Genomic DNA, 13,070 nt, shown 5'->3' on the forward strand with positions numbered 1-13,070 from the left:
TACATAACGATTTATGTTCATATAAAGATATTTTGCCTTCATATAAAGCAGTAATGCCTTTATACAATGGAAGATTATCTGTGTATAATACATTCGTATCTGTATATTTTTACATTTTATCTATATATAAGAAATTATGTCTTTATACATTAATGCTTTATCTGTATATATTCAAATTATGTATTTATATATTGTGATTATGCAAATATATAATGGTTACAGGCATTAATACAGAGTCAGATTGACGTAATATCACAAGTTTTAGTATTATAAGACAGTGAAGGCGTTCCATAGAATGGTGTTTGCATTAAAAGCACTTTGTCAGCTTTGCCCATGATATCTGACTACTTGACACTACTATCAGGGTAACAGGTAACACACTGCATTATGTAAAACATGAAAAAGGTGTCATATATTAAACTTGCTACGGTGAGTTTATCTTTTCTCTAAGTTAACAAAGTCTGCATTTAATCTGTCATCAGCAATATGTCCAAGTGGCACACATCACTTACCGCAAGTGATTGAAATCAAACTGAAATATTGAACACCATCCAAGTCTGGTTGTTAGCCGATTCAAGCTGTCAGGAGATGAATTCCTATGTGAAATATACTTCCTTTCAATCATTTGTATTTTAAGGCCAATTTATAATTTAAGAGTTTCTGTAACGCGCCAATCATGAAATTGGACGATTAATGTTTGTTGGATTCGGTGTAATCGATTCGATTTTAATTCACGAGTGATCAAAGAAAATGATATTTTCTCGCGTTGCACAGCCACGAGTGAAAATATACTTTGTCTATGATCACGAGTGAATTAAAATCAATATTTTACTGAATCCAATAAATTTTATTTATATTTAAGGCTTCTTTTACCGTTTATTTACATTGTAAAAGAGTTTAGCTGGAGAATTTCGCTGGAATAATGACGTGATTAATGACATTAGTTCACAAAATATCAATAAATTTCACTGTTAATTTTCACTGTTGTAAACAGTGAATTATCAGTATTAATTCACTGATATTTCTTTATAAACAATGGGAAAGCATAATATAAATTCTCAAAATTCATTAAATAAATCATGTTTTAAGGTAACATTTATAATTAAAGTGTTTCTCATGCACCAATAAGACTGGAAAATCTTTGTATTCCATTCAATCAATAGTTGATTAAAATCACATTTACATTTTATGTTTCTCATTCTCCAAAAATAGTCTTTGTATTCCATTTAACAACTTATATTGTAAGGTCATATTAAACCTTGCTTGTTATTCCCCACCATATTATCCCCTGCCATAGGCGGAGGGATATTGTTTTGGCGTTGTTCTTCCGTCTTTCCGTCCGTCCGTCCGGAGCCATATCTTGGAAGTGCTTTGGCGGATTTCATTGAAACTTGGTATGAGTATGTATATGGATAAGAGGATGATGCAGGCCAAATAGCATTGTACATCATCAGTAAATAACAGAGTTATGACCCTTTGTATCTTGAAAAAAATGCTTTTTTTGTGTGTCCAGAGCCATATCTTGGAAGTGCTTTGGCGGATTTCATTGAAACTTTGTATGAGTATATATATGGATAAGAGGATGATGCACGCCAAATGGCATTGTACACCGTCTGTTAATAAAGAAGTAATGGCCCTTCGTATCTTGAAAAAATGCTTTTTTGAGTGTCAAATATAATACTTGTGTGTCCAGAAGCATATTGGCGGGGGATATCAATTCAACGAATTTGCTTGTTTTTCTGGCATCAACAAAGTACGGGAAGAACTATATTATTAGCCCTTTACCACTCGATAAGATACATATTTTGACACATTTGTAGTACCTTTAGAATGTTAAATTTAATTAAAGACCTTTCTTACTAGATTCAAGTTTTAAAGGCTTCATTTACTGCCCTTGAGATACTGATGAGTAGCAAACAGCATAAACACCTGAATAGACTGTGAGTTACTTGCAGGCTGTTCTGGTTGAATGCTGTTTGCACATAGCCATTTTCACTTGCAATTGAATGATATGAATTTGATATGATGGGGTTATAAAAGCTATGTGCCTTATAAATAGTCCTTATAAGGAAATAAATGGAGGAACAAATTGAAATCTTTTCACCCTTTGTATACACGGAGCTTAATGCATGTGCTTAACACACATTATTAGTTGGTGTATCCTGAAATCAGGCGAATCAGGGATGACACTTTCCGCATATACTGGATTTTCTTTTATAAGAGACTTCCTTCTTACGAAAAATTCCTTAAAAGCGAAAAAGTGTTGTCCCTAATTAGCCTGTGCCAGCTGCGCAGACTAATTAGGGACACACTTTACTCATACGCATTAAGCCCCCTTTTCTCAGAGTGAGGCTCATATATTTTTAGTTGTTTGTATTGTGCATTTTTTCTGCTTTGATGGTTACCAGTACCATGGCCCCTCAAAAGAGATATATAATCTGCAATCTACACGCCTGTCATCCCGCGATCATTAGATGCATTATCTGTACATCTGGGTGACTTGATAGCCTACTATTTATCATGTTTATTGCCAAAAAAATCCAAATCATTCATTCATCGATCATCGACAAATCCATATCATCTAAGGTATGCCAAAAAATAGACTTCTTTAAGGCCCACTAACTTTAGTGCAATCCATATCAAAATTTCAGTAGTTTAAGGTCAGTCCATATCGCCAAAGGTATGCAAATGAAAGCCCATGTTAACACATATCATGTGAATAGGACTTTAAATGCCCTCTTCCACTATACAAATTGTCATCTTGCCTGTGCAAAAATAGTCATTAACCCATTTATGCTTAGTGGACTCTTCCATCCTTCTAAACTGGATCAATTTATTTCCAAAATGAGGTATGTCTAGTAAATTTATTTCTATATTTAGAATATTTATGGAAATTCCTTTAAGCAAACAGCGCAAACCCTGATGAGATGCCGCATCATGTGGCGTCTCATCTGGGTCTACGCTGTTTGCCAAGGCCTTTTTTCTAGACGCTAGGCATAAATGGGTTAAGGTCCAAAAAAGAGATTTACATTGTATAAAGTAGATATTTCTTAAGCACACAATCTTGATTATTTTTCTGATGGCGTCTGTTCAGTGCAGTGGTACATAAACAAAGTGCACAAGCAGGATGCTATTGCAGAATACTTTTGGAACACTTTGCGCGCATAAAATGTGCCATTATTTGGCCATGTTTGGCGTAATTAGCCAAGAACTCCTTAAGTATTGCAAATAACATGTATAGCATACATGCCATACGTCCCGGATTGTCCGGGACAGTCCCGGAAATGAAGAACTTGTCCCGCTGTCCCGGAAATCTGTCAAATGTCCCGGAATTTACAAAATCCATAAATACATGTACCTTTTCTTAGGCTTAACTGCATCTCGAATCTGTGTATATCTGCAGCGTCTCCATGACAATGCCTACCCGAATAGGCAGACTACGCTACGTGTCAAAATCGATCAATTAACAGGGGTCCTGTTATCATATCCATTGTCTCACGTTCGCGGTCAAACCGAAAAGGCGGCATTGTTTAATGTGGTTGTTAATTGACGTTAATTTATTACGTCATTATTTCCCGCTGCGTAAGGGCAAAGGATAGTTTTTCACACATCTGAAGTCCAACATCGCTGAGTGAAAAATTAAAAGCAGTTTATGTTCGCACGTTTAACCGACAAAGAAGTTGAGTAAAAAAGTAAGCATTTAAAAACGTCATCCTCACTAGGTTTATTATTGTCTTGTTCTAAACCCCCAGTAAACATAACGTTAAAAATAATAGGTGAATTTGAATTGCGTTCGCCATGTCAACAACTACGCGTTACACACCGGTCTTAATAACAATAACGCAGTGATGTCACCATCTATGTTTAGAACGCTTACACTAAAAACACGTGGCTTGTATCTAGTAACGGAAGTAGTAATGTTTAATTTGATGTTAATAGATCAAGTGTATTTCGGATAGGCTTTCGAACTTTTGCAATTAACGATGCGAAACAAAAAAAAAACGTACCAAAAATGTCTATAAATATCGCTACATTTTATACATGTCCCGGAAAATAGGCAAAAGTCCCGAACAATTTAACTCAATGTCCCGGAATTGGTCTGAAAAATTATGGCATGTATGTGTATAGTCAGGACCCTTCTCCGAACAATCAAGATACAAAAAAACAAAACAATAAGACATCTATTAATTTCAGAGAATTTTTCACAGTTTTGGCATGGTTAACTCCTGGAACGGACTGGAGCTTACATTCAGAATGTGTGACTTTCAGAGATTGAACCGTCAGTTTTTCCTTGCAAGAATCTTTTGATAATCACAATATCAAGTAACTCGCAGCCTGTTCAGGTTTTATGCTGTTTGCTGTTCATCAGTATCTAAGGGTTGAAAAAGAAGCTTTTAAAATTTAAATCTAGTAAGAAAGGTCTTATTAAATTAAATTATTAAATTAAATTTTCTAAGCGACTTCTAAGGCGAGAACATATGTATCTAAGTTGTTAAGGGTTAAAGATTACGAAAGGACATGTGATCTACTGATGTACTAAACGTTGGAGTGTGCTCCTTTACCGCGTAACCTGTAAATTATATTAAAACAATAAATAGGATTAGGTCCATGTCACGACAATAAAACTGTTATTGAAGCCTATCATTAAACAAAGAGACACAATTGAATGGTATCATTTTAATGAGGCTACAGTTTATAGTTTTAATTATTTATTGTAATCTTTTTATGCTTCAGTTGTTTAACGTTGATTTATTGGTAAATTTTTTATGGGAAAATTCTGCGGTCGCAATCAACGAGGTCTTGATTAAGAATATTTAGTCAGGGTTGTGATTTATCTTGTTTATGGTATGTGTACGTAATCGTTATGTGTTTAATTAATTACATGTAAATAGTTGAAGAGAGATGACAGAACTGCATGGGATTCCTGTGTGCCAAAAAAGTATTGACCATTGTTTTATGTTGATTTGATTATTATTGTGGACTGAAATTTATCTTGTATTGGGTTAAGTATGTCCTATGAAGTGCTCTTTAGCTTTAAATTTTGTTATATCAATCCCAGCTAAAATTCTGAAGAAAACACAATTTTGAAACATTGACTAACAAATATAATACAAAAACAACTGCAAAAAAATCCACAACTAACAAGTTTTCAAAAGGAGATTTAAAAATATTGCAATTCTGTGACAAATTATTAACGACTCACTCAGTGTAGCGTAACTAAACCACCTGTCTGGTAGCTAGTATAAAGTATATTTGCAACATCATCATGATTTTTAGCTCGGCTGATTTTGGAGAAAACCCGAGGTATTGTCAAAGCCAGCTCGTTGTCCGCCGTCCGCCGTAGGTGTCGTGCTAAAACCTTAACATTGGCTCTAAAATCAAAGTGCTCTAATATAAAACTTTAACATAGGCTCTAAAGTCAAAGTGCTTCCACCTACAACTTTGAAACTTCATATGTAGATGCACCTTGATGAGTTCTACATGCAACACCCATTTTTGGGTCACTAGGTCAAAGGTCAAGGTCACTGTGACCTCTAATATAAAACTTTAACATAGGCTCTAAAGTCAAAGTGCTTCCACCTACAACTTTGAAACTTCATATGTAGATGCACCTTGATGAGTTCTACACGCAACACCCATTTTTGGGACACTAGGTCAAAGGTCAAGGTCACTGTGACCTCTAAAAAAAAAAAAAAATATTTCTGACAAGCTTTCGCAGCCTAGCTAGGCACCCGTTATGCGGTGCTCTTGTTTATTTACACTTTTTGTGAAAATTAACTCTACATTATGGTAATTTTATTTAATAACGAACAATTCCATAAAAGCAAAGAGAATTGTCCCTGATTGGCCTTTGCGGACTGATCATGCTAATCTGGTAAACACCCACATTGATAAGCCCCATTTTCCCAAAGCGCTGCTCATATTGTTCTATATATGAGCCGTGTTCTGAGAAAACTGGGCTTAATGCATGTGAGTAAAGTGCCATCCCAGATAAGCCTGTGCAGTCCACACAGGTCAATCAGGGACGACACTTTTCGCCTAAACTTTGATTTTTGGTAAGGATCTTCAGGGACTTCCTTGAAACCAAAAATACCATAAAAGCGGAAAGTGTCGTCCCTGAATAGCCTGCGCTAATCTGGGACGACACTTTAAGCACATGCATCATGCCCAGTTTTCTCAGAACGTGACTCCTAATATGTATTTTTTGTATATTTTCAGGCGCACACTGTATGGCAGCCAGGTCCCTGCTCCGTGTGTACATGTGAGGACCCCATCATCTTTTGTGAGAATATTCGATGTACGAACCCTCAGTGTGACTTTAAGAAGGTGGGTTGAATAGTTTTAGACTGATTTTGTAAAACTTTCAAGAGATTGGAGTTACATGTATAGGGTTTAATAAAAGTATTTCATATGTTTTCCCTTGTGTTTGAACTCCTTTTTTTGATAATGGTTGAGTCCAAAGTGATAAAGAGCGTATGCATTGTGGATGGTAAATGTAGTATTATGATTATGGATTAAAGCAAAAGTGGTAGTTGTAGTGTTGGTAGTAGTGGTGGAAGATTAAGTAGTGGTGTTGGAAGTTTGGAAGTTTTAGTTGTAGTAGTTGTTACATTGGTTGTATAATAGTGAGAGTTAGAATGAAATTGATGGTAGGTGAAGCAGCAGGAGCTGTATTAACATTAGTATAAGGAAGAACATGAGCGAAATCAGCAGCATATAATAAGATGAAAGCATTTAGATAAACCAAATAGAAATTGTCATTACTGAAGGGTGAAGAATGAGATCTAAAATGAGTCGCGTTCTTGGAAAACTTGGCATAATGCATGTGTGTAAGTTACACCCAAGATTAGCCTGTGTAATCTGCACAGGCTAACCAGTGACGACACTTTCTGCCTTAACTGAGTTTGTTTTAAGACACTTTGTTAATATAAAAATGCAATAAAAGTGGAAAGTATTGTACCTGATTAGCCTGTGTGGACTGTACAGGCTTATCTGAGACAACACTTTCCATACAAGGAACAAATTATGATGGTCATGTGGGAGCTTATATTAACTATGCTCTCTTTATAGGGGGAGTACCTACAGATATCTGCTGATGGCTGCTGCCCAGAATGTATGACCAACAGATCCTCCTGCATTTATCAGCAACAGACCATACCAGTAAGTGAAACATGCGAAAGATGGCAGTGGTATAGTTTATATGTGCCTTTTTCTGGGAAAACTGGGTCTTGACGCATGTGCATAAAGTCTTGTCCCAGTTTAGCCTCTGCACAGGCTAATCTGGAACAACACTTTCCGCTGACACTGAAATTTTGTTTAGAAAATACTTCCTTTTAACAGAAAGTTCCAAAAAAGCAGAAATTGTCATCCCTGATTAGTAGCGTTGACATGCACTTCCGAAGTTCATGTTTGATTTTGCCCAAACAGTGACATGCACTTCTGAGGTGCATGAATTTGCAATTATTATGTACACTGTGACTGTCACTTGATTCTTTGTCAGATTTTTTGTTGGGAGGATAACATATCTGGAAAATAAATGTTGACATTTAAATGATCATAAAATTTTATTGCTGTGCACATAAAACAGATTTGATTGCTTATACTTTCATGGAAGCAGTTTTGTTTGAAATCTTGATATAAGTGAAAATTATGAACACAGACAAAAAATAATATTATTAATATCATTTAAAAATGCATTACATTTAATTTATGCTCGTATCACATTAAAAGTAATTTGAAAAATAATTTAATTGCGTGAAAAAATAGTACAAATCAAATAAGTAATTAAAATAACAAATCACAGCCTAAAAATTATGTGAAGTTGTTAATTAAACATTTTTTTGAATGACTTTATAGACACATTGTCTACCAATTTTTTTTTAGAATGATTACATATTAAATCATGGAGCATAAATTTTGAAATGTGCATACTTGGACCTCAGTGACACCAGTCTTTGATCTTTATTATCTAAAGTTTCTTTACCTTTCTTTATCCAAAGTTCATTTCTTATCATCATGATTTAATTCAGCAAAACAGCAAGTTGACTTTGGAATAAAAATTACGATTATTTTAGCATTATCATACGAAGTTGATGTTGTTGAAATTGTTGAAATTAGTTTGATTGCTTCAGCAGAATACCCAGTGGACCCTGTGATTGTCATAATGTTTTTTTCCAGCTGAGTATAAATGTTACGCAGTTGATCTTTTATCAGGATTATTTCAACACATTACTGTAATGACCTTGTAACTATTGTTATGATTACTTTAGCTATAATTTTAACTCAATGTTACAGAACTGTCTGTAATTTGTATAATGACTAATTATTTTAGCAGTGCTCATCACCACTTAAAATGAAGCTATTCATTGCAGACAGTAGATATTTATTTATTTAGACAATATTATTTAAGCATTATACAATTAATAATAAAGGCATAATTTTAACACAATATGAATAACTGATAACATTGTTTAATTACAATACAACAGATGACATGAATTATTTCAGTAAAACATTGAGGCTTATTTCAATATTTAAGCATGTTTTATAGCAACGATTGTTTTCCTTTTTTATAAAGTACAGGAAAACGGCACATATTCCCAAATGGGAAAAAGAAAAATTCCCAATTTCTGTCCAAAAATGATAACATAATTTCCAGCACATTCTAAATGATTACGTCATTATTTCAGCACAATCTAAATGATTACGTGTTTTCCAACACATTAAAAATGATTGCCTTATAATGTCAGAACATATGAAATGATTACTTTATTTTCCAGCACAATCTAAACAATTACTTCATTATAACAGCACATTTTAAGCGATTACTTTATTTTTCAGCACATTCTTAACGATTTCTTCATTATTTCAGTACATTCAAAACGATTACCTCATTATTACAGCAAATTTGAAACATCACTATTTCCACCACATTCTAAATGGAAACTTTATTTTGTAGCACATTCTTTATGATGACCTCATTATTTCAGCACAATACTGAGTGGAACCCAGAGCTGTGTGTACGATGTCGTTGTGAGGACGGTGATGTGGACTGCGGGCGCCCGCCCTGCCCGGAGACCCGGTGTCGCCCTGGGGAGATCTCCCAGCACCGTCCGGGTAGCTGCTGTCCCCAGTGCATACCTGCTGGCAGTACGTATACGGGGTCTAAATTCCAAATTAATTCTGGCTCCATTGAAATGTAATAAAAATTGCGGGCGCTTAATTAAAAATTGAGCCGCGTTCTGGGAAACTGGCCTTAATGTATGCATAAAGTGTCAACCAAGATTAGCCTTGTAAGTCTGAACAGGCTAATCAGGGATGTCACTTTCCTCTTTTATGGTATTTTGTGTTTTAAGTAAGTCACTTTTAGAGACAAACATTCAGTCTTGGCAGAAAGTGTTGTCCCTTATTAGTCTGTGCTTCCTGCAAGGATTATTTGGGACAACTCTTTATGCTCATGCAATAGACCCCATTTTCCCAGAGCACAGCTCAATTGACAGGTACATGACATGCCTTGGGTAATCTTCTAAGCTAATAGTCTCAAGAACATCTAGCTGTCAGTTTCAGTTTTTTACCAACGATTATGCCTGTGGACAAATCCATGGCCGACATTATGGACATTTACGGACATTTACGACCAAAACAAAAATGCAGCATTCCATTGGATTTTATGTTTCCTTGGAAAAACCACTTAATTTAATGTACTTTCTATACACAGTATCAAGAAAAATTCACATAAATCTTAGAAAGTTGGTTGCTCTTTTAATTATATATTTATGGAAATTGATAAGTCTGTGTGTCATTGATGAGCTCCATTAAATCTTAATTGATGACACTTTTGTGCCCTCCTTCATTGCACTATTTTGACAAACACAGTTAAATTGGAATGGTTCAAAAGTTCAGTACAATTCATTTTTTATAATGTTTACCTTCTTTCACATTTCTTCCTGTTCAAATACCATTTTTGACACTCACAAACTCTTTAAAAACACACAATCATTATGAAAAATGACTAGATGTCAAAATAAAAAAATGCATTTTTATAATAATGTATTGTTCAATTGTTTTATGTTGTACAAAGAGATGATATTATACAAAATGTACAAATATGAATCAATCAGTTTCTGCAAAACAGCACATCACACAAGATTTATTGATTATGTCTATTCAAGATCAATTGATAATGTCAATCATCAATTAATACATCGCATATCTCTCTGAAATTTGACATTTATTTATGGTTTCAAATCTAATCAAAATCTAGGAATTATAACTTACACTCATAACAAAGTTTTAAATTTTGTTTATCAAATAAACATACCAAAATACCACCATGTTTTAGCAATCCTTTGAATCAGCTAGGTCGCTTCGTTTTTGAGTGCTATTAAAACCCTTCACCACCTAGATACGTATTGTTACGCATTTGTAGTCTCTTAGAAAGTTACATTTTATTAAAGACCTCTCTAACTAGATTCAAGTTTAAAGGCTTCATTTCCAACCTAGCTTAAGATACTGATGAGCAGCAAACAGCATCAATCCTGAACAGACTGCTAGTAACTCGCAGGCTGTTCTGGTTTTATGCTGTTTGCACACAGCCATTTTCACTTTGCCTCTGAGTGAGAAAGGGTTAAACTGTGATGGTAAAATGCTTAACTTTGATCTCCAAGGGTGCATTCTTGGGACCTATAAGACTGTGTTGATAAGAATGACTCGCCAGTTTAACTCACATAATTGTCTAAACTATGAACATTCACTAAAACACTTGATTACTATTCCTGCTTTTAGGTGGCTTATCTAGTATTGCATTCATATTCATTCCCCTATTCAATGCAGTGTTATATTGATGAGCAGTGCTGAATTTATTTCATATAGGATTTTATCAAGTTTGGCAGAATTCAGTCATAGGTTTTAGTTATTTACAATAAAATTCAATGTGTTTCCATCAATGTTTGGGACAATTAGGGGCATTTGAAGACCTTAAACCGATTTTGTCAATAACCGTTTGCTTCTTGATCAACACTTTGCTGATGCTACCATAATTTCAAATTATTTTAAGCTCATCTGAGCTGAAAGGGCTCAATGAAATAAATCGAACAAGCACTTTATGTACTTAATTATTTTTTTGCCTTCAGCACTTTTGAACGTTTATTTTAAATGTCTGCACTTTCTTGCTAATCGGATTTAAATAAACCTCTGCAATTACAGTGAGACTTTATTACATTAATCGCTGCCATATCCACTTAATAAATAGACATTTGCATAGGATTACTTGGCGATCCCTCCTTTTGTTCCTTTCTTCAAATAACTAAACTCTTTGTCGAAGAAATTATTGCAACCATTTCTTGAAAATCACCACCTTTTTGCAGAAACTAATGCCTTGTGATGGTTGCATTTGTTGTTTTACTTTAAAGGACATTTCACTGCAAATGTTTGATCATTTAGAAAAACATGGGAGTAAAATGTTGCCTATGTCATTTCATGCAATTAAAACTTTAATGCAGAAAGATATATAACCATAAATGCCTGTGAAAATGAGTTTTTTCAGTTCTGAGTACTTAAATATGGCTCACGAGCTGCAAAAGTCATGCATCATTTCTTTGATGTGAAATCAGAAAGCCTTCGATTTTTGCAACGCCGACAACAATAATAATAAAATAAAGATATCCATTTTTTGGAGAAAAAAAGGAATTCTTAAATCCTACAAATATTTCAAAGCATGTTTTAAACCAAAATATATTTTTAAGTCAGATTTTTTTAGCTCATCTATTTTTTGAAAAAAAATTATGAGCTATTGTCATCACCTTGGTGTCGGCGTCGGCGTCTGCGTCGGCGTCGGCGTCGGCGTCCGGTTAAGTTTTGCGTTTAGGTCCACTTTTCTCAGAAAGTATCAATGCTATTGCATTCAAACTTGGTACACTTACTTACTATCATGAGGGGACTGGGCAGGCAAAGTTAGATAACTCTGGCGTGCATTTTGACTGAATTATGTGCCCTTTTTATACTTAGAAAATTGAAAATTTTGGTTAAGTTTTGCGTTTAGGTCCACTTTTTTCAGAAAGTATCAATGCTATTGCATTCAAACTTGGTACACTTACTTACTATCATGAGGGGACTGGGCAGGCAAAGTTAGATAACTCTGGCGTGCATTTTGACAGAATTATGTGCCCTTTTTATACTTAGAAAATTGAAAATTTTGGTTAAGTTTTGTGTTAAGGTCCATTTTATTCCTTAAGTATCAAAGCTATTGCTTTCATACTTGCAACACTTACTAACTACCGTAAGGGGACTGTGCAGGCAAAGTTATGTAACTCTGACTGGCATTTGGACGGAATTATGGGCCCTTTATACTTAGAAAATTGAAAGTTTGGTTAAGTTTTGTGTTTTGGTCCACTTTACCCCTAAAGTATCATAGATATTGCTTTCATACTTGGAACACTCGCAAACTATCATAAGGGTACAGTAAAAGGACAAGTTGCATAACTCTGGATGTCATTTTTACGGAATTATGGCCCTTTTTTGACTTAGTAACTTTGAATATATGGTTAAATTTTGTGTTTCGATCCACTTTACTTCTTAAGTATCAAGGCTATTGCTTTCAAACTTCAAATACTTTCATGCTATCATGAGGTTACTGTACCTGGCAAGTTGAATTTTACCTTGACCTTTGAATGACCTTGACTCTCCAGGTCAAATAATTAAATTTCTCTAAAATTGCCATAACTTCTTTATTTATGATTAGATTTGATTGATACTTTGACAAAACTACTCTTACCTGACATACCACAATAGACTCCACCCAAACCATCGCCCGTGCCCCCCCCCCAACCCCCCCCCCTATTTTTTATTTTTTTTTATTATTTTTTTTTTTTAAGATCATCTCACAAATGACCACCACACCCTCACACTATACCCCCCCCCCCCCACCCCACCCCCTCCCCAATTTTTTTTTTAAACGGTTAAAAAACAAAACTATTTATTTTGATTATTTTATGTTTGAAATACCGTCCAACCATCGCACCCAAGAATCCCCCCCCACCCCCCCTCCCCCCACCCGAATCCCCCCCCATTTT

At 34.8% G+C, this 13,070-nt stretch overlaps 1 protein-coding gene across 1 annotated transcript in view; it reads left to right on the top strand.

Annotated features, from left to right (window-relative positions):
* Positions 1–13,070, top strand: part of LOC127869915 (extracellular matrix organizing protein FRAS1-like) — a 200,603-nt gene that overhangs the window by 93,103 nt on the left and 94,430 nt on the right. Inside the window, exons 3-5 of the mRNA XM_052412574.1 lie at positions 6,220–6,327; positions 7,072–7,161; positions 8,991–9,150. Coding sequence (XP_052268534.1) covers positions 6,220–6,327; positions 7,072–7,161; positions 8,991–9,150 — 358 coding nt within the window. The remainder of the gene's footprint in view (positions 1–6,219; positions 6,328–7,071; positions 7,162–8,990; positions 9,151–13,070) is intronic.

The sequence above is a fragment of the Dreissena polymorpha genome, chromosome 2 (genome assembly GCF_020536995.1).
Source record: "Dreissena polymorpha isolate Duluth1 chromosome 2, UMN_Dpol_1.0, whole genome shotgun sequence".
Classification (NCBI taxonomy): Eukaryota; Metazoa; Mollusca; class Bivalvia; order Myida; family Dreissenidae; genus Dreissena; species Dreissena polymorpha.